At 35.9% G+C, this 23,463-nt stretch overlaps 1 protein-coding gene across 2 annotated transcripts in view; it reads right to left on the reverse strand.

The window, feature by feature from the left end:
• MACROD2 (mono-ADP ribosylhydrolase 2) overlaps nt 1–23,463 on the reverse strand; it is a 2,135,263-nt gene that overhangs the window by 1,491,794 nt on the left and 620,006 nt on the right. For both annotated transcript variants that reach the window (XM_027840306.1, XM_027840305.1), the window contains exon 5: nt 5,738–5,854. In XM_027840306.1, coding sequence (XP_027696107.1) covers nt 5,738–5,854 — 117 coding nt within the window. The remainder of the gene's footprint in view (nt 1–5,737; nt 5,855–23,463) is intronic.

Consider the following 23,463-nt stretch of genomic DNA (forward strand, 5'->3'; position numbering starts at 1 on the left):
GACACAAGTCCAACAAGAATGCCTAGAAGAGTTAAGCAAGAGCTGAAGACATAGATTTTTATTTTTCTTATGGTAATTTTTATTTTATTTTTTTGTTTTCAACATTTACTTCTACAAGATTTTGAGTTCCAAATTTTCACCCCATCTCGCCCCTCCCCCCACCCCAAGATGGCATGCATTCTAAATACCCCTGCCCCTAGTCTGCCTTCCCTTCTATCTCTCTCCCCTTCTCTTATCCCCTTCCCCTTCAATTTTCCTGTAGGGCAGGATGGATTTCTGTACCCCATTTCCTGTATTTCTTATTTCCCACTTGCATGTAAAAACATTTTTTTTTAAACAAGTGTTTTTAAAACTTTGGGTTCTGAATTTTCTCCCTTCCTCCCTCCCCACCCACCCTCATTGATAAGGCAAGCAACTCAATATAGGTTATATGTGTACAGTTATGCAAAACACTTCCATAGTAGACATGCTCTGAAAAACTAACTCTATTTCCCTTAATCCTGTCCCACCCACCCATTTATTCTATTCTTTCTTTTGACCCTGTCCCTCCTTGGAAGTATTTGCTTCTGATTCCTCCCTTTCTCAATCTGCCCTCTTCTCTATCATTCCCCTACTCTCTTGTCCCCTTCACCCCCTATTTTCCTGTAGGGTAAGACAGATTTCCATACTCGATTGAGTGTGTATGTTATTCCCTCCTTAAGTCAAATCCTATGAGAATAAGATTCACTCATTCCCTCTCACCTTTCCCCATTTCCCCTCCACTGTAAGAGCCTTTTCTTTTCTGGGTTTTTTTTTTTGTGGGATAATTTACCCCGTTCTACCTCTCCCTTTCTCCTTCTCCCAGTATATTCCTCTCTCACCCCTTAATTTTATTCTCCAGATATGACCCCTTTATTTTCAACTCACCCTATATATACTCTATATATATTATACTCTATCTATCTATCTATATCTATATATACATACATATAATTTTTTCCCCTCCAACTACCCTAATACTGACAAGGGTCTCATGAGCTACAAATATCATCTTTCCATGCAGGAATGTAAACAGTTCAACCTTAATAAGTCTCTTATAATTTTCTCTTTCCTGTTTACCTTTTTATGTTCCACTCGAGTCTTGTATTTGAAAATCAAATACTCTATTCAACTCTGGTCTTTTCATCAAGAATGCTTGAAAGTCCTCTATTTCACTGAATGACCATTTTTTCCCCTGCAGGATTATACTCAGTTTTGCTGGGTAGGTGATTCTTGGTTGTAATCCTATCTCCTTTGCCCTCCAGAATATTATATTCCATGCCCTGCGGTCCCTTAATGTAGAAGCAGCTAAATATTGTGTTATCCTGATTGTGTTTCCACAATACTTGAATTGTTTCTTTCTGGCTGCTTGTAATATTTTCTCCTTGACCTGGGAACTCTGGAATTTGGCTACAATATTTCTAGGAGTTTTCCTTTAGGGATCTCTTTCAAGAGGAGATTGGTGGATTCTTTCAATTTCTATTTTGCCCTCTGGTTCTAAAATATCAGGACAGTTTTCCTTGATCATTTCTTGAAAGATGATGTCTAGGCTCTTTCTTTTTATCATGGCTTTCAGATAGTCCAATAATTTTTAAATTCTCTCTCCTGGATCTATTTTCCAGGTCAGTTGTTTCTCCAATGAGATATCTCACATTGTTTTCTAATTTTTCATTCTTTCGGATTTCTTTTACAGTGTCTTGATTTCTCATAAAGTCACTAGCTTCCAGTTGCTCTATTCTAATTTTTAAGGAAGTATTTTCTTCAGTAATCTTTTGGACTTCCTTTTCCATTTGGCCAATTTTGCTTTTTTAGGGCATTCTTCTCCTCATTGGCTTTTTGGATCTCTTTTGCCATTTGGGTTAGGCAATTTTTTAAGGTGTTATTTTCTTCAGTATTTTTTTGGGTCTCCTTTCACAAGTTGTTGACTTGTTTTTCGTGATTTTCTTGCATCACTCTCAGTTTTTCCTCTACTTCTCTTACTTGCTTCTCAAAATCCCTTTTGAGCTCTTCCAAGGCCTGGGACTGATCCATATTCTTCTTGGAGGCTTTGGATGTAGGAGCTTTGGCTTTGTTGTCTTCTGGTTGTATGTTGTGATCTTCTTTGTCACCAAAGTAAGATAATATAGTCTGACTCTTTTTGTGCTGCTTACTCATGATCCCGGCCAATTACTTGAGTTTTAAACTCTTTGTTAAGGTAAAAGTCTGCTTCCAATGTGAAGAGTGTACTGTCCCAAGCTTCGGGGGTTTGTACAGCTGTTTTCAGAGGTACTTCTAGGGACCTGAAAATTTTCAGTTCTTCCAAGGTGGTATGATAAGGGGTGAGGTGTTTTCTCTCTACCACCACAACAAGCTCCTCTGCACCAGCGTTCCTCCTAGCCCCAGTACCGCCCCTCAGAACTCTGACCCAGATCCAAGCACCAGTAAAGCAAGAGATTCCTGCCTCAGCCCTGGCAAAGAGATCCTTGCAATCCCCCTCTGATTAGCCACTCGATTCCCCCTCAGTCTGTGGGCCAGAGGCACAGGAAAAAGCCGCGGCCTCCTGGCCACGCTCCAGACTTGTGGCTGAGACCTAGCTCCTCCCTCACTGCAGTCACAGACTTTTCCCATTGACCTTCTCAGTTGTCTTTGGCATTCCTGGTTTGAGACGTCTGGAAACCACTACAGCTGCCTGGGATTCAGTCCTCTTAGGCCTGCTCCAGGGTCGCCGCAGCCTGTGCGCCACCACCACACTGCGCTCCTCTCTCAGCCCCGCACGATATACCTTTTCGATCAACCATCCAGGCTGTCTTTGGCTGGAAATTTGTTTCACTCTGTCTTTTTGTGGGTTCTGCCACTTTAGAATTTGTTTAGAGACATTTTTTTAGGTATTTGGAGGGGTTTGGGAGACTGCTCAAGACAGTCACTGCTTTCCCTCTGCCATCTTGGCTCCGCCCCCCCAAGAAATAGATTTTTAAAGGAGTCAAAAGTGCTTTTAAAAACCAAATAAGAGCAATAAAGGGGAGAAAAATGAGAAGCAAGTTAGCTAACCAAGAAAATTATGAAAAATAATTAACAGCTTGGGAAAAGAGTGTATAAACCCTTACTGAAGAAACTAACTTCTTAAAAATTAATTTAGAATGGTCAGATGGAAGCTAGTAACTGCATGAGCCATCAAGAAATAATAAAAACAAAATCAAAAGAATGAAGAAGAAGAAAATATGAAATATCTCATAGGAAAAGAACTGCCCTCGAAAATAGATCAAGAAGAGATAGTTTGAAAAACATTGGCCTACCTGAAAGCCATAAAAAGAACCTAGATATGATATTTCAAGAAATTAGAAAGAAAAACTGCTCATATGTCTTAGGACTACAGGGCAAAGTAGAAGTTGAAAGTATTCACTTTTCACCTCCTAAAAGACAACCACCCCCCCCCAAAAAAAACAGACCAACTTCCAGTAATATATCCAAAATCCAGAACTCCCGGATCATGGAAAAGTAGTACAAACAGACAAAAAGAAACTAAGTCAAGTAAGGTGGAACCACCACTATAAAGAAATATAAAAATGGAATATGCTATTCCACAAGGCAAAAGACCTAGCATTACAACAAAGAATAATATACACAGCAAAAGTGAGTATAATCCTATGGGGGAAAATTGATATTTAATCTAATAGAGGACTTTCAAGCATTCCTGATGAAAAGAAGAGAGTTTAAATAGAAAACATGACATTCAAACAATGGAGTTAGACCCATCCCCTTAAAGAGAGACTCCAAAATCTATATTTTGTCTATATTTTATATCAGACTCTGAGCAGGCATTGAGCGTTGATATCAATACTACTCAACTTCAAATGGCTATCTAAACTGGCATAGATGTTCAGTTAACCATGCAGGAAAGTTTTAGATCAACTATACTTAGATCAACATGACATAGTTCCAAACTCTTGGGAGATCTTGAAAGAACTGAAATAATCCTATTTTCAATTTAGTTTCATTAAATTCTAGCAATATTACCAGTGGTGAATTTTGAGAATAACCAACAGGTCAATCCATTGAGAATAATACAATAAAGAACACAATAAAGAAAAGGAGTTTGGATGGAGTTAATTAATGGAAAAACTATAAAATACATAGAGAGGAGGAGAATTTTCATTCACTAAGCATTCACTAAGTTCCTACTATGTGCCAGGCACTGTACTAGGAACTTTACAAATATTATTTCATTTCAGTCTCACAACAACACTTGAAGGTATATATTATGATTATCACATTTTACAGCTGAAGAAACTGAAGCAGACAGATCCTAAATTATTTGCTTAGTGTCACATAGCTAGTAAGAGTCTGAGTATATGTGTATGTGTGTATACAAACATACACACAATAGATAGTATAACTTTAATGTTGAAGAGTAAGTTTGACACTCGTATCACAGGTTTCTTGTATTACAGCTACTTATAGTAGGGTAGTAGGAGCTACCCTAGATATCCCTTTATATATGGAGTCCATGGAATGACAAATGCTATATTTTATGCAACCAAGAAAAAGCAATATATTACAGCAAGGAAAAGGAATGGAAAAGATATTATTAAAAGGACAATTAGTTTACTGTTTATTTTATCATTAACATCACATCAACATTTGACAAGAAGTGCAGTAGGCTGAAGTATGGCAGCATTATGTAAAAGTGTTTATTGTACATGACTATTTTGTCAACAATGACACCTGAACTCAAGCATACTTTAAAATGCCTGCAGCATTTAATCAACTATCTACATGCTCACTCTCAGGTACATACAGAATTTCAACTTTTTTTCATGCAAATTACCTATATAGGGCCACACAAGCAATTTCAGACATGAAATATTTTATTGCAAACTACCCTCATCTCTACAAATCACAGAGAACAGCTTTACTTTAAAAATATGTGTATAAGTGTGTATCACATGTGTCCTGTGTCATACACACATCATCCTAGGAAATAAGATGACAAATTGGGCCCCATTCACCATTAATAATGTAAATAAGGAAATATATTTCTTAAGCAATATTATATTACCACTCTAACTAGAAAAAATGGCATATTAAAAAGTTGTATTTTAAGCTATATTATTTTCATTTTCCTCCAAGTTGGACAAACAACCAAGCAAAAAGGCCAAAAAGTACTAGTTTTCCTATTTAAATGTAATGGAAATTTTGTCCATTCTATGTTCAAAGAGCAAACATCTCCTAGCATTGATAACCACATTCCATTGGCTATTACTGAAAGCAAAGTGTGACAGATGCCTTTCCTGTAATTGCCAATCAACCCTTACATGGCAGCTAAAAACACAATGCATTGCTTTGATCTAGCTCTAAACATATCCACAATCAAGAAACCTATATAAGAAATGAAAGAGTAGCATAATTTCCAGAATCTGTCTCCATGACATTTAAAAACTTTAGCATACATTTTCTTCATATGCTTATATTTTCTAGTTTCAGAGAAATTCTGTTGGTAACCAAAAATGATCATTCATGCAAAAAATAGGAAAAAATAACAAAAAAGTAAGATTTAGACCATATCAAGCGAAACATTTTAATTGTATACAGCATGGAATTGAATTTAAAATGTGAATTAAAAGGGTTTGTTATATGTTAATTCAAAAACAAGAAATTCTTTTTAAAACGATCCTTCTGAAAAACAAAACAAGCTAAAAGTTTTACTCTACTTACGAAAGTATGTTTGAGTGCAAATACTCACATTTTGCTGGCAGATCATACCCACAGGTGATCTTAGCTTGACCAGTCTCACAGCCACTCAGATTACGACATTCAGCAACCAGACAGGGACCAGCTGCTCTATGAATACAGCCATCCACTGGGGAGGGAAAAAAGGCATCACAATCAATGTAAAAGTAATATTCATATACACAGTGAAATAAAAAACAAATTCAAAGAAAGAGAAGAGATATGTGTTCCTCCTTTATTAACATCAACATCACAAAAGCAATTTTACCTAAATATCTATTAACCTGAGGGAAATTTTAATGCTTCCCTACATTTGGGACATAAGAGGAAAAGAGGAATGGAAAGGTTAAAAAAAAAGATGAATAGTAGAAGACAATGAAGGAAGTCCTTGGAGCAGTTGGAATCTCTTAAGAACTAAAGGAGTTAGATTCAAGATATAAAAAATTAGAACTGGACCTTCTCTTCCCACTGCAATGTGCAAATAAACATCACACTTATTAGTTACCGTCAATCAATGTTGGCATCAATGTAGATTTCTATACCTAACTTTATATATATATATATATATATACACACACACACACATATACATATATGTATATATATTTATATATTTTCCTTGCATATGGATATCTAATAATTCCTCAGTTAGAAATGTATAGCCAAGACACTTCTTTAGGAAGAGACAAGATGGAAGAGTGCAGAAAGCACTTACTTAAGTTTTCCCAACATTACTCTCCAAAAAAAAAAAAAAAACATTTAAAATAACTCCCTCAAATTGTATTTTAGAGTGGCAGAACCAACAAAAGGATACAGTGAGACATTCTTCTTCTTCCAGCCTAAGACAACATAGGAGGTCAGAAAGAGAAATCTGTAACACAGCTGAGGATGAAACACATGTAGTGGGACTAGATGGTTAATACAGAAGTAGTAGCAGTTTTGAGAACTCTCAAACCAAAGATGGTAAGGGGACCTGGCAAATGGTCAGAAAGAGATTACAGGTTACCCCTGTGATAGCAATGGATGCAGGATCAAATACTGTTGGGCAGCTCCACTGCCTATACCCACTTTTGGGTCATAGTTACAGGGTAAAGAAGAACACTTTTGGTCAAGAAGGAGTGGAGTCCTGAAGGTCAGTATCGCTTCTGGCCCCAAGGAATCAGGGACCTTTAGGAACAGTTATTGTTTCAGGTCTCAAGGAAGAAGGTCTCCTGAGGAGCAATATAATTGAAATCTCAAGAGATCAGGAGCACCTTCTGATAAAGACCAGAGTATAGAACAAGAGAGAGAAATGACCATACCTCTCCTCAGATAACACTAATTTGAAATAAATGAAGACTTTCAAACCCACAGAACTAGCAAAGAAAACAACTGTGCAAAAAAAGCCTGATACCTGAGAAAGTGTTCCTCTGCCCCATGCTGGGAACAAAGATCAACATTAACATCCAAATCAAGATATAGGGTGAGAAAATGAGTAAACAACAACAAAAAATAGGAACTTGACTACATAAAGCTACTATGGTGACAGGAAAGATGAAGATAAGAACTCAGAAGAAGACAATGAAGTCAAACAGCTGCAAGCAAAGCTTCAAAAGAAAAAAAATGTGAATTGGACACAAGCTCAACAGGAATTCTTGGGAGAGTTTAAAAAAATTATAAAAAAACTATTTTCCAAAATCAGAGTGTTAAAGGATTAAGTAAAGAAATGAAAGCAAAAGAAGAAAATTATAAGAAGATAATTAACAGCTTAGTAAAAGAAGCTCAATAAATATTGAAGAAAATAACACCATAAGAACAAAATGGACCAAATGGGAAAAAAATGTATAAAAGCTCACTGAAGAAAATAATCCTTAAACATTAGAGATGGGCAAATGGAAACTAATGACTACATAACACAAGAAGAAACAATAAAACAAAGTCAAAAGAATGAAAAATAGGAGAAAACATGATATATCTCATGGGAAAAACCACTGACCTGAAAAATAGAACAAGAAGAACTAATTTAATAATTACTGGGCTGCCTAAGAAACAGAAAGGTAGATCAGTGGAATACAGTGGACATGAAATTTACAATAGCAAATAAATATAAAAGCCTTATATTTGACAAATGTAGACGTATGCTTTTGAGATAAGAATTCATTATGTGATAAAAATTGTTGTAAAAACTGGAAAGCAGTATGGCAGAAACTGAGCATAGACCAATATCTTACAACATTTATCAAGATAAAGTCAAAATGGACACATGACCTAGATATAAAGAGAGATTTTACAAGTAAATTAGAAGAACATGGAACATGTTACTCATCAGACTTATGGATAGGTGAATAATTTATGAATAAACAAGAGGCAGAGAACAAAGTTAGGTATAAAATGGATAATTTTGATTACATTAAATTAAAAAGGGTTTGTACAAATAAGACATATGTAACCAAGATCAGAAGGGAAGCAGAAAATCGGGGAAACAATTTATAGACAGTTTATCTTATAAAAGTATAAAGAACTTTGTCAAATCTATACGAACACAAGTCATTCCCCAATTGATAAATAGGCAAAGGATATAAACTGGCAGCTTTCTGATGAAGAAATCAAAAGAATTTATAGTCATAAAAATGCTCTAAACCATTAATAGAGAAATTCAAATTAAAACAACATTGAGATATCATTTTGCACCTACCAGATTGGCTAAAATGATAGAAAGGGAAAGTAATAAGTGTTGGAAAGAATATAAAAAAATTATGATACTAATTTGTTGTTGGTGGAATTGTGAACTGATCCAACCATTTTTGGAGAGCAATCTGGAATTATAGCCAAAAAGTTATTAAACTGCCTATATGCTTTGACCCCACAATATCACTTTTTGGTCTATTTCCAAAGATGATTAGAGAAAAGGGAAAAAGAACCTATATATTCTAAAATATTATAGCAGCTCTCTTTGTGGTGGCAAAGAATGGGAAATTGCAGGGATGCTCATCAATTAGGGAATGACTGAACAAGTTGTGGTATTTGATTGTGATGGAATACTACTGTGCTGTAAGAAATGATGAGCTAAATTATTTTAGAAATACATGGAAAGATTTGCATGAAATAATGAAGAGGAAAATGAGTAGAATCAAGAGAACTGTATACAGTAACAACAATATTGTTTTACAAACAACTTTGAATGAATATTATTTTGACTATTATAAATACCCAGGTGGACTATAAAGGATATATGAAGAAAAATGCTATCTGCATCCAGAGAAAGAACTGATAAATAGAAGTATATATGGAATAATTTTATATATATATACATATGTATGTGTCTAATGGTAGCCATCTCTAGGGTAGGGAAGGGGAAAAAAAGAAATACATATGATAATTTTGTTATGTATTTGAAAGAAATAGCAAGTTGTGCATAGTAGATTTGTAATTTCATGTACAACCATCATTTTTTATTGTATTGTGTTATGGAAATGCTTGTTTTATTCCATAAATAAAAATAAAATTTAATTAAAAAACAATTAGTGGAAAATCCAAAAGCCATGATTTAAAAAAAAAAGACAATAGATCTCATATTGCTAGAAATTATCAAGAAAATTTCCCTCATCTCCTAGAATCTGAGGGTAAAATAGAAATTGAAAGAATCCACTGATCACCAACTAAAAGAGAGTCAAAAATGAAAACTCCCAAGAATATGATGACCACGTTCCAGAGCTACCAGGGAAAAGAGAAAACACTTCAAGAAGCAAGAAAGAAATCATTCAAATATTGCAGAGCCACAGTCAGGATCACAGTAGATTTAGCTGCTACCATATACAAGTAGCAGAGAGCTTGGGATATGATGTTCTGAAAGACAAAAGAGCTAAGATTGCAACCAAAAATAACCTATCCAGCAAAACTGAGTATAATCCTTCAAGGGAAAAACAGATATTTAATGAAATAGAGGAAATTCAAGTATTCCTGATGAAAAGAACAGAGCTGAATAGACATTTTGACTTTGAAATACAAAACCCAAATGTAGCATAAAAAGGTAAGCATGAAAGAAAAATCTTAAGGGACTCAAGGATGTTAAACTGTTTAGATGTACTCTACATAGAAAGAAGTGCAGGAATGAATCAATTACATTGGGATGACATAAAACAAGTTTAGATGAGAAAGAGAGGTGGTTTGGGAGAAATGGGAAGGGAGAGGAAGAATGGAGGAAATTATGTCACATAAAATATGTGCCACAGGAAGATCTTTTACAATGGAGCGGAAATAGTGGGGGGATGAGCAGTGCTTGAACATCATTCACATTTAAATTGATTCAAAGAGGGAATGTGTGTGTATGTATGTATGTATGTATGTATGTATGTAGAAAGAGAGAAAGAGAGAGAATGAGAGAGAGAGAGAGAATGAGAGAGAATGAAAAAGAGAGAGAGAGAGATAAAAGAAGGTAGAGGTAAGAAGCAAAACAGACTTTAGAGGAGGGGCAGGCTAAAAAGAGAGAGAGAGAAGGATAAATAGAAGAAAACTGGATGGAAGGAAAGGCACAGTTAGTAATCATAACTGTGAATTTGAATGGGATGAACTCACTCATAAAAACAGCTGGCTAGCACAATGGATTAGAAACCAGAATCCAACAATACATTGTTTACAAGAAACACACGTGAAACAGAAAGACATAGAAAGAATTAAAATAAGGGACCTGTGATTCTCCCAGTGAGGAAATTTCTTCTACTAATACACATTGGCACCTGCTCCACAATTTAGAGTCTTGGAGAGTTATGGAATTATTGAAAAGTTAAATGACATTTCATTATTTGTCTAAGGTTTGATTTGAACACAGAGGTTCCTCACTTCGCAACCATATTTCTAGTCACTATTTCAACTACTCCTTCTCAAGATGAATAACAAGGATCTTATGTTACAACATACATACAAGTCAGTAAATATAAAGTAATATGGTGTAATTTTAAAAGAGTGAGAGTGCTCATGCAAAGGAGAATTAGGAAAGTTCTTCAGTTGTGCTTGATCTATACGACTATTAGAATACTTTATTTTCTCTAAAGTTGTCAACAGGTAAAATAGAATGAGTACTGAGAAAACATCTGTTAACAAATAAAGATAAATTAACCTGGAAGAAAAAAGCTTTGGTCAAGTGATGGGGTCAAAAGCCAAACTGAAAAGAGTTGAGAAAAGGTGAAGTGATGAAATACAGGCAATGAGAGTACATGATTCTTTCAAGGAGTGTGACTGTGAAAGGGAGATGGCAGGGTCAAGGGGAGAGTTCTAATTTTTCAAGTGTGGGGACAGTGTCGCCATTTTTGTAAGTAGCAAGGAAGGTGCTATTATAAAAGAAACCAATAAAGATGGAGTGGGGAGAGGCAATGATTGAGGAAGCAAGTTCCCTTAAAGGAAAGAAAAAGATGGGATCAAGAGGAGGACAAATAGAGAGGTTGACCTTAGTAAGAAAGGTGACCTCAGACTCACACTAGGGCAAAGTAGGAAATAATGGGGGATGATGCAAGGAATTTTGAGAAATGTGGTAGGGGAGTAGAGTTAGTTAATGACAGATGTCCTTTGATAGCTCTATTGTGACTATCATCCAGAAGGATTAGTAAATGAGAAGCCAAGACAAATAACAGAGGCATCAATACAATGAAAAGCCTAAGTAAAGAAGATTTTGCTGTCTGAAAGCTTGCCATCAAGTGAATTATTTACTATAGCTGTCTATTTACTGTAAACCAACCTGTAGACTTAGGGTAGCACACAACTCTTTGGAACTTCATGTGTGGCTCTCAAAACGTGCATGGCAGGGGAAAACTTCACTATAAATTGAATTGGCTGGTCACCAATTTTTTTTTTCCACCAGCAATTCAGATAACAACCTATCAAGCCATAAAAACCCTATTCATTGGTTAGAAGGGGGTACCCAAGCCCATGAAATCATGTATCTTTTGGAACATTTAAGTTTGAATTGCACTGATGCTGTGGTTGCAAGCAAATTTAGGACTTCAAAAGGCCTAAAATCTTTTCATAATGAGCTAGGTATTACACTTTTGAAAGGAAGAAAGACAGGTACATAATTAGCAGACCTTTGTCAAAGACCCTGCTGAATTCTGGCTCCCACATTTGATTAGATTATCTTTCATTTAATGTTTCAAAAAATAAAAATGAGCAAAAGTATAATAATAACAAGGAGATTAAAGCTTAGGACACAAAACTATAGTGGCCCCACACTGAGACCCTCAGAACTCAGAGAACATGTGATGTACCAACACAGACCATTCTCATACATTCCTGTCTTATCAGTTACTATACTTGCCTCTAATTTTACTGAGAATCAGGTCAGCATGGCTGCTTATGTAGTATATCTTTTTGTTGATGTTGGGTTTTTTGGGGTTTTTTTTGGCTAGGCAACGAGGTTAAGTGACTTGCCCAGGGTCACTCAGCTAGCAAGTGTCAGGTGTCTGAGGCCGGATTTGAACTCAGGTCCTCCTGAATCCAGGGCTGGTGCTCTACCTACTGCACCACCTAGCTGCCCTTGATGTTGGTTTTGTTTGTTTTTTTAGGCTTGGCAATGGGGTTAAATGACTTGCCCAGGGTCACACAGCTAGTAAGTGTTTAAGTGTCTGAGGCCGGATTTGAACTCAGGTCCTCTTGACTCCAGGGCTGGTGCTCTATCCACTGTGCTACCTAGCTGCCCCTTACATAGTATATCAAGACAGAACTTTCACCCTTTGGGGAGTTTCCACAGACCACTGCTCAGTTTCCTATGCTAAAATTGAATGCAATCATATTAAAAGATTTAAACTGAAACAAACAGTTATAGAGAAGAAGACAATTTAAATAAAAAAAAGGTTTTCAGACATGGTCATTTTGGAAAATGCCAACACTATTTTCATCCAGGGGCAGCTAGGTTGCAGAGTGGATAGAGTGCAGGGTCTGGAGTTAGGAAGACCTGAATTCAAATCCAGACTCAGATACTTACTAGCTGTGTGACCCTGGGAAAGTCACTTAACCCTGTATGCCTCAGTTCCCTCACCTGTAAAATGAACTGGAGAAGAATATGGCAAACCACTCCAGTATCTTTGCCAAGAAAACCTTAAATTGGGTCACAAAGAGTTGGACATGACTGAAATGAGTGGACAACTACAACAACAAATTTTCATCCAATCAAATGTGTGATGGGGGAGGTAAAGTGGTTATGAGACCCTAGAAAGGACAAACCCACTACTGCATAAGAACTGGCTGGTCTACTTTTAAAGTCATATAAAGGTAATCATTCATCTAGATGGCATTTTATTTTTTTTAACCTTCTTACCTTCTTTAACCTTAACTTTAACCTTTAACCTTTTAAGCTAACTTAGATATCTTCTATGACAGTAGAATCCCCTTCTTCTGTGATGTCATGGCTGTCAGATCCTTTATTCCTCTTTTTTTAAGTAATGAGAGATTGCCAGATCTGATCCCTGGCAGACCTTGTTCTCCTGTGCTTTTGGCCACAGGATCAGACAACTGAAATCAGCCCTAATGAAGATGAACATGGATGACTACCCGGAAACCAGCCTGTTCAGTGCATGTCTGTGTGCTAGTCTCTGCTAGCGTGTATTAGGAGTCTGATGTCATTTCAAGGGACTGCTCTTTATCAGAAACATGGGGAATCTGGCTCATTATTTTAGATGACAAGCTCTCTCCCCCACTTATAAACCTGTCATTTCATATCTTGACAGTCTTTAGACTCAAAATGCTTGGAGGCAGAGAGTTAACTAAGGGCAGCCCTTTGACTTCTGAGCATACTTCTTCAGTTATCTAACAAAGACTAAATTCATTGATCTGTAGAATGTTAATGTAGGTCATCTGTTTGCTTAGACTTTAGCCTAAAGAATAGAACTGAATAAGAAAATAGGTCGAAGTTGTGCTTAAATGGAATTTGGGGAGATTTTTGTCAGTATCAAACGGGTGCTTGGTTACCATTTGAGGATTTACCTAAATGAGGGCACTGTTAAACATGTGAAGGACACTTAAATTAACTGGGAAAAAAAAATAACAGTAGAGACAGTACATGAAAATATATCAATCACTTCTGGCTTCAGATTTCCAATAGGCTCTACCTAGCTTCTCCTGCATTCTTCAGACAATTCTTCTGCTTTTAGGAAAAGACAAATGTATCATAAGGGCAAGAGGTTAAATTCAATCTTTACAAAAGAAAGTTCAGATACTCTTAAATTATAAAGCCACAAAAGGTGGAAGTGATGTTAATCAGATAACACTGACCAATTAATATAATAGCCAGGCAAGAAAAATTAATACTAGGAATAGTAGGGAGGAAGAAAATTCTAAGTTAGTTATTTTGAAAATGCTGAAGCACAATTCAATTTTAGTTCTTTTCATTAATATATATGTAAGACCTCACTGCTCTCCCCTCTGAATTATAATAATTGCCTTGATTGTTGTTAAAAGGACCATTCTAAAGGCTCTCTTAATAAATATAATCTCTTAATAAATAAAATATCATTCTATAATATAATAAATATAACCATTTAGTTCTATTATGGGGCAGTTGGGTGGTGCAGTGGTTAGGGCAGTGGGCTTAGAATCAGGAATATTCATCTTCCTCAATTCAAATTCAGACTCAAATACTTACTAGCTGTGTGATCCTGGGCAAGTCACTTGAACCCTGTTTGCCTCAGTTTCCTCATCTGTAAAATGAGCTGGAGAAAAAAATGGCAAACCATTCCAGTAACTTTTCCAAAACAATACCATAGTGGGGTCATGAAAAGGAAGACATGACTAAACAAGCGAACATCACATTCTACATGTTATATTGTATACATTATTATCTCACTTGGTCTTTGCAACAGCCCTGACAGGAAGATTTTATAAGTGTGATTATTCTTCCATTATACAAATAAGGAATGTGACTCAGATAGGTTGAATGACTTGTCCATGGTAGAAAATGTTAGAGGTAATATTTGAACTCAGTTCTCTTCTAAATGAGTCCTGTACTCTTTTCATCGCAACACCACATAGTTCCTGCCCTTCAAAAGTTATCTTCTCCTAGCAATGGAGCAGAAAATGTGGTGTGTCCACAGCCATGTGAATATAAAAATAATCACAGATTCATAGAACTTTGGAGTTGAAAGGGCCTTTATTTGTCATCTAATTCAACTACTTACTTTATATTTGAATTTAAAAAAATAACGATCCCCAACACAAAAAGCTATTTATCACGTGTGAAGAAATTTTACTCTTCTACAGGATAGCATTTTAAAAAATATTATGGATCATCTACTCTATGATCACATAGTACAAGAAAAGTAACTGTTTCCCCAGGGCTTAAATTCTAAGATAAATGAATGAATGAATAAACAAACAAGCAAATAAATAACACTTTCATATATGCTAACACAGAATTGAAAAACAAGTCCAACAGTGATGTAAAAGACATAGAATAAGAGGAGTTCATTTAATGCTAAGAGACAATGGTATGCATTTTTAAAATTCATAGATTTTACTCGTTTTTGTTTTTGGTTTGTAAAAAGAAAAAGGAAAAAAATAGAGAAGAGATCAAAAATAGACGAATAAGTATATATCAAAATCAGATCAACTATATTGTTCAACTAGTTCTATGTGGTCATCCCCTTTCTCAAGGAAAGGATTTGAGAAATTCCTTCAAATGGAGAAAACCTTACATTTTTGTTTGCCAAATAGAAGACATGCTTCTCCAACACTCCTTTTGAAAAGTTCTTTCAATCCTTATTATATAATGAAATGAGAGGGCCTCATTTAGATTCCAGTAAGTATTTTTTCCAGGAAGTTTTTAATCAATAAACATTTATTAAGTACCTACTATGTGCCAGGCACTGAGCTACATGCTAGGGATACAAAAAGAGGCAAAAGAAAATTCCTACCCTCAAGGAATTTATAATCTATGGGAGAGACAATATGCAAACATATACAAAGGAAGTTATATATAGAATAAATCAGAAACAATTAACAGGGAAGGCAGTAGAATTAAGTGATAAAACTTTGCAATTTCTGATGGCTTCCAACCACAGAACTCTGCAAAGATCAACTACGTGTTGCTTGCAGTAACAGCAGTCAGCAAGCTAGCAAGAAGAGTCAAGAGTAAAAGCAAGGCCAGGCTACTACTGGAGCTAGAAACCATGATAGTTTATCAGGACACAGAACAAATATTCAAAGATTGAATCCTGTATCCCCAAATCTTCAGGGTTTCTTGTATGGTTCAGATCATTTCCATTACAAAGTGCCCTTGTTATTAAAAGTCATTATCTGGTTCATGTATAAATATGGCAATATTCATAGTCTCTGACCTAGACAGTTTACAACCTAAAACATACAATGATGTAAGTGAATTTCAGTGGGAATCAAGAAGTATTTCAAACACTTCTTCTGTTAACCATGCACAAAATGAACATAAGGTGACCTAGTTCACTAGAAATAGTGGCAAATAATTATGCCACTTCATTAGAATTAATAAGCACTCAACTCTGTAGAGTAGTTGTACATTATAGTTTTAGCTAATATTGGGATAGGACTGGCAAGATGGGGATGAAGAGAAGAATCCAACAATGCACAATGATGTAATCAATACTGATTGACAGGAAGACAGGTAATTTCATTAAGGGATCACCCAGAGATTGCAGGAAAGATTTATATCTAAAATACTTATAGTTTGCATTGTTAGCTTTGGAGTAAAGGAACGACTCTCTGTGACCAAAAAAAAAATGCATCACACATGAAGATAAACATATTTAACAGATTCAGACTATTTGGGCCAGTTGCTAAAGAATTGCTTTTAATTGAGTTAAAATTAACCTCCTCCTGGCCTTCTGAATCAATTTAAGAAAAGATTTAGTCTCAGATATCTAAGCATGATAAAATAATTAATGGCATAAACAATAGTATAATTTTTATCTTTGAAATTTAAAATAACATTCATAGTCTCCAACATACCTATCTTTTAAACTTCTGAACCAATCAACATCTAAAATAGTGAAGCTTCAAATACAAGGAAACAGAATTCCATTTCATATTGCTTAGCACAGAAGCTGATAAACTAAAAATTGAATCTATTTCAGAAAACTAAAACCACATATCATATACTTTGAAATTGTAAGGGTGGTAAAGAAGCAGTGGGGGAGGGGAGGGAAGAAGGATGGAAAAGAGAGAGGGAGAGGGATAGAGACAGTGTCATCCATAACTGTTGAAAACACATTCCATTTTTTTTTCCTGAGGCAACTGGGAAAAATCAAAAATCAAAGAGAATTTTAAAGCTAGAAGGGACATTTGATATCATCTAATCCAACTGACTTATTTTCCCAATGAGGAAACTGAGACCCAAATAAGTTAAGTGATTTGTTATGGGTCACACAGCTAGTTAAAGGCAATGCCAGAACTAGGACCAAAGTTGTCTAAATTTTAAGTACAGTGCTCTTTCCACCAAACACTATTACCTTTACAAAGTAATTAATTCTTCTCCAGATGGGCATTGAATCAGGGCTGCTGTATTGAAAATGCCAAATTCTAACACTGTTTTCCTTGTAGGTAACAACTAGAGAAAAGCAAAAACCCTGCTCAGACTAGGATAATGGAAAGAAATTATCCACAGCCTTATGTGCAAACACATTCTTTTAGGACCCCATCTAAATAGTCACTAAAGAAATACCTCTCAACCCAAAGAAAATGCCATATTTCAATTAAGCTAAGAAATACTAACTAGAATACTGAAACAACAAAACTCCCTATGACTAGAAAGAGCAGGAAAATTTTGAACACCATGTTTAACAAAGGGAGAAAATCTTATGAGCATAATGTAAGAGAGCTGCTTTGGAGGGAGCCCATGGGTGTACTAACCAAAACAATAAAGAATGAACCATTAAGAATTAGGAATAGCTAGTAAGGTAATTGAGTTCTTAAGATGGCCTAAATTACATTAGCCCTCACTAATGATTGATATTTCCCTCAACCATAAGGCAGGATTCATCCAAGGCAGAAGAATGAAGATCATACTTCTATAATAAATCTGAAGAGATAGTATGTATGAACAGTAAGGTTACTATCACAATTGACAAATTTTTGGTGCAAGTCTATCTGAAAATTTTAAAAAACCGTATCAAAACATTGTAGGCTATTAAATTGGAAACGTTTGAAATATTAGAAAGTGTTCCCCAGCAATTCACTTATATGCCTTTACCAATTTGGCAAGTTTGCTAGAGAAAGAAAAAAATCAATGTACAGGACATGGTTTTTATTTTAAATGACTGATTTTTGTTATCAACAGCATCACGATGGGACTTGCCTTAGGAATATGAAAAAGAAAGGTCTAGCTACATACATCTTGTCCCTTTGACCAGCATTCCCCATAACAGAACTAAAACCAATTGGGTCTCATATTATTAGAGTCTAAGCTGTAATAGGAGCTTTGACCTTGAGTAAAGAAAAAATAATCATGGTTTTCTCAGGAGTGGGATGAAACTGCTTAGGTTATGTGGCTGGAGGGGTATTGAAAGCATATACAGTGTGATTTTTTCATTGAAAGCTCTCTCATTGACAGAACAGGTCAAGCCGAAATGACAGGGGGGAAAGAGACCTCTCTTTTTCCAGAAATTAGAAATGAACAAACTTAATATTCTTGCCTCTTCCAGAAGCTTCACAGAGGCTCAGACATAAATTCAGAAGTAGAGGTGATGGTAGAAGAATATGAACAGGTGCCTTCAAGATAACTTCATTTGTTGTTTCAGAGAGTCGTAAGGTGACCTTTCTTTCTATGTGACTTCTCTAAACTTCTTCATGGTTTATAACCTCTTCTTCTGACACACAAAAGGTAAATATTTAATTTTATGAATCATACTTCTAGCAGCCCATTAAATACTAAGAGTTGTAGGAGAGAAGGGACAGTATTAAAAGCTCCAGACACCAAAATTACTGCTCCAATTTTCCCCAGGTACCCAAAGAAAGTGACATAGCACTTTTAAATTCCAGCTATAGATGTAGCTTGGTGAAAATAATAAGTAAGAAATAAATCTCGTCCAACAAGAAGTATTTGCTTTCACGAGTTATTAGATTTCTGCTTCTGCCTTTCATAATTCAAATAAGTAATAAATAGACCTTTTTTTTTACCATTACGCATGGCGACTGCCCACACAATTCATGATTCCAAAATACTGCCATACTTCTCTTTCAGCATTTAATTTCAAATGACATTCAAATACTAAAATAAATCTTGTGATCTTATCCATATGTATAGTGATGCATACCATTACCTATCTTATATACCTCTTATCCATGTTCTCCTCTAAGTATGCCACAGGAGGTCCATTCAATGTTCCAGGTGCCTTTCTCATGATATTGGGAAGACACCAGTGGAATGTAGAGGCAGGTAGGCAATAAACATTTATTAAGGTCTTATTATATGCTAGGGGCTATACTAAGTGCTGGGGTCTCAGGAAACTTATATTCTAATAAGGAAAGACAACACATAAAAAGAAGCTAGAGGAAGGGAAGGGGAAAGGGTACCCAGGCAGTGGAATGCGGTAATGTCTGGAAAGTCAGAAGCACAGCCAGGAAGGACCGAATGATGAATAGTTAATTTAGGATCATTTCCCAAATGGAGGCTGTTCATCAGTTTTTCATTGCTTCTACTGCATGACTGACCTTTTTCTTTTTCACTGATACATTTATTTTACGACATTCAGTCCATTTTTCTCTTAAAATTCCTCATATGTGTTGTGTTGTAGCCTGCTCGCTCACACCATGTGCCTTTCCATAAGTTTGGGTGTTCTTTTTCACTTCTTTGGAGATGATTGTGTTCCCTAACTCCATGACTTATATATGTTTGCTTGTTTTTTTAAGTAGGAGCTTGGGGGTCATCAAAGAAATTTGTAACTTCCCCAAGTCCATTATATTACACTTGCTCAATTCTGGTCCCAACTTACTACCTACTCTCAGTGTCAGTCCAAGAAATGTACAATGATGGAAAAGCTTTATACATTATCTATCCAACTGTACATCACAGTCTGAACAATAGTCATTTTCCATGTGGTTCAACGAAGAATTTCAAATAATATTTTGGGAAATTCTTATTTAAAAGAAAACTAATTAAAAAAAAACATAGTTTGCTCATTGCCTCTATCAAATCAATGGAATCGTTATTCAGTTTTGATTCTTTTTTTTCTTTTTCATAGCTTAAAAAAAGTCTTACTGTAGTTCTAAGCAAAAAGACCATCTTTTTTTTTTTCCATCCTCTCTCAATGGACTCTATCTCATGGCAAAGTTCCATCTGGAATTAGTTATGGAAAATTCAAGATATTGAATATATGGTAAGATTATGTGAATACTTTACATGAAAACATATTTATCACAAACCTGATAGAATTTATGATCTTCTCCATTTTAACTCAAATTCTCATGAAATGATTTAATATGTAAATGTTCAAAAACCAAACAAAATCATTTTTATGACTCTCAATTTAATTCTGAGCTTTCTAAGATCTTTTTCTGTTAACATTTGTCCTATATTGACACGGAGACAAATTCAGTACTGTAATCTCTAATTATTGTAACTGAATTGACATTTCTGAGGACTATAATACTATTTTTATATTCAAATGTGTTGCATCCTCATTCTCCTGAGGTACATTACTCCGGTGGAGAAAAAAACTTTAGAAGGATCTGCATCATTTTTTTTTTCAGACAATGAAAGGAGCAGTTCCTTAAGTGGCACCTGTGGGAAAGCCTGAAGGCAAAATAAACAGACCTAACTTTCAAGTGTAGTCACCATATGTCAATTCTTCTTTATCTTGGATCTAAGCCTGTAAAAGCCTTCTCTTGATAGGCCTCAGTCTAAGGAATCCTGTGTCTAAAAAGAAATGGGACTACTCTTGTTTTCACCCGCAGAAGTACATAGCCATTTCTTTTCTTTCTTGGACTCTTAATAGTCATTCACTTGTGTATTGCACTTCCCTAGTCACCCCTATACAAACCTCCTGATAAAAGTAATTTGCTGCCAAGGGAAAGGAAATAAGCATTTATATAGCACTTACTATGTGCCAGGCATTGTGTTAACAGTTTTACAAATATTATGCCATTTGAGCCTCACAAAAATCCTGAGAGATAAGTGCTATTATAACGCCCATTTTAACAGTTAAAGAAACTGAGGCAGACAGGTTAAGTGACTTGCCCAGGTCATATAGCTTGTAAGTATCTGAGGCTAGATTTAAGTTGCTTAGCTGCCCCAAGACTTTGTCTTTGGTCATCTTCTATTCTCCATCTATAGAACACTTGGTTTTCTCATTAACTTCCATGGATTTGATTTCTGTCTCTGTACTGATGATTTTCAAATCTATCTTCTTACTTCAATTGACATCTTCACCTACCTATTAGACATCTCAAACTGGATGTCAAGTAGATATCTTATATGTAATATATCAAAAACTGAAATTATTATCTTTCTACCAACTTCCTTCCCCCAACAGACTTTCCTATTATTGTTAAAGGCAATATCATCTTCTCACTCCCACAGGCTCATGACCTATGAGATATCTTCTTTTCCTCACTATCTCTCACTCCATCACCCCCCATACCCAAACTGTTGCCAAAGCCTGTGAATTTCACCTCTGTAATATCTCTCCTACCCTTCTCTGATACTGCCACCAGCCTGGGACAGGCCCTCACCACCTCACACTTGAACTATTGGAATAGCCTACTGGTAGGTCAGCCTGCCTCAAGTCTCTCTCCACTCCGACCCATCCTCTATGCAGCCTCCAAATGATTTTCCAAAGCACAGGTCTGACCATGTTACCCCCTACTCAATAAAACTCCAATGGCTCCCTATCGCTTCTACTATCAAACAGAAGATGCTCTATTTGGCAATCAAAGCCTTTGATAAGCCATCCCCTACACACATACGTCCATCCAGCCTTCTTACATCTTTTACCCCTCCTCCTTCCCATGAACTCTTCAATCTATTGACACTGGCCTCCTCGCTGTTCCAAAAACAAGATACTCCATTTCTTATCTCCTGGTATTTTTTTCTGCTTGTCTTTTCTCATGCTGGAATTTTCTCCTTCCTCATCTCCATCTCCGGGATTCCCTACCTTCCTTCAAGTTGCAACTCAAATTCTATTTTCTACATCAAGCCTTTCCCAACCCCTCTTAATTCTCATTCCTTCCCTCCATTATTTATTTCCTGTTTCTCTTGTATCTAGCTTGTGTGTGCATTTATTTGCTTGTTGTTGTTGTTATCGCTCAGTTGCACCTTAGTATTACTTGCTGAGGAATCATGCACTTTCCCCTCATCTCTGCCTCTTGGAATCTTTATTTTCTTTTAAAAGTCAAATTAAGCACACTTTTTACATTACATGAAGGTTCTCCTGATTCTTGCACTCAGTTGTTAGTCCCTGCCCCTCTCCTGTCACTTTATGTCTATTATGTATATATCTCTATATATGCATGCTCTCTTTCCTATCTTTTCCTAGTAGGCTGTTTGGGGAAGGAATTGTTTCACTTTTGCATTGGTATCTCCAGCACTTAGCACAGTTACTGACACATAAGTAAATCCTTAATAAACACTTACTGATTTATTGATTAAAGCTATGATTCTTTCAGGAAAAGTAGGAATAAATCCTACCACAACCTTTATAGTTTTAAAGATCCCACTAGAAAATATTGTTACCATCTCCAGCGTAGCACAAAAGTAAATAATTACGAGTTAGTATTTCACATGATCTTGCTATCTAAGTAGCAAAATCAGTATAAACCTTATATATGTTTTTTTTCTTAATGTTTCCCTGTACCATCAAAAATCAACTTCTTTTCATTTTAGTTTTATGAGGAGGAGATTTTGGGGGGGGTGGGGTAGAAACTGAAAAACAGGAAGGATGAAGGATTTGTCCAGGATAAGCCAGAATATGTGGAATGGGCCCTTCTGTGACACACTGAGAAGTGTATCTTGCAGCCCCCTCCTTAATCTATTTTGCTCCATCTTTGATGCTTCTATGAGAAGTTAAAATGAGCCAACTCTGCTTCCCTTCCTAAGAAAAGCCCCATATTTAACATAACAGAAGCAGCCAACACCTCACACAGTTTTGAAGAATGCTGTATTTACTGTGGGCTTACGAAATAAAGTATAAACTTTCTCATGCTATAAAAGCATGCAGTGAAAGTTATAGCCAAAATAAGGAAGTTGTGCATAATAGAACAGTTGGCAAGTGCTTTAATCACTGGATTGGGAAGTCAAGATGCAATGCTTCCATTCCTTTTCAAACACTTTTGAGCTATCTTAATTTAAATACCACACACTGGGGCTGTATAGAACATTTATGAGGTATCACGCTTTGTGGAGGAGTGCTGACTAGTGATACAAGCTAATTGTGAATTGAGCACTGTTTACATGATAAGAATTTCAATCTGGTGGGGCATTGGGGGTAGGGAACAATAGCAAAACATAGGCCGAACACAGAATAAGAAAGCAGATTTACATTATGATTACAGTTGCCACTGTATTGTCTGATTTTAGGTTGGCAAAGGATATCGAGGTATCAGTACAAAAGAATTGGGAAATCAGTAGCAAGAGAGGGTAAGTTGTTAGCATTACTGAATTCTCCTGGCTTTTCTCTTTGGGAAAAAACAATAGCTGCTATAACCACTAACCTGAATTTCCACTAGCCACACTTTAAATAAGATGGAAACCAGGGCCCAGAGTTTAGACCCAAAGTGACCCAGGCTGAATGAGGCTACTGAGAAAACAATGTC

This window comes from Vombatus ursinus, unplaced genomic scaffold (assembly GCF_900497805.2).
Source record: "Vombatus ursinus unplaced genomic scaffold, bare-nosed wombat genome assembly UNPS02014841.1, whole genome shotgun sequence".
NCBI lineage: Eukaryota > Metazoa > Chordata > Mammalia > Diprotodontia > Vombatidae > Vombatus > Vombatus ursinus.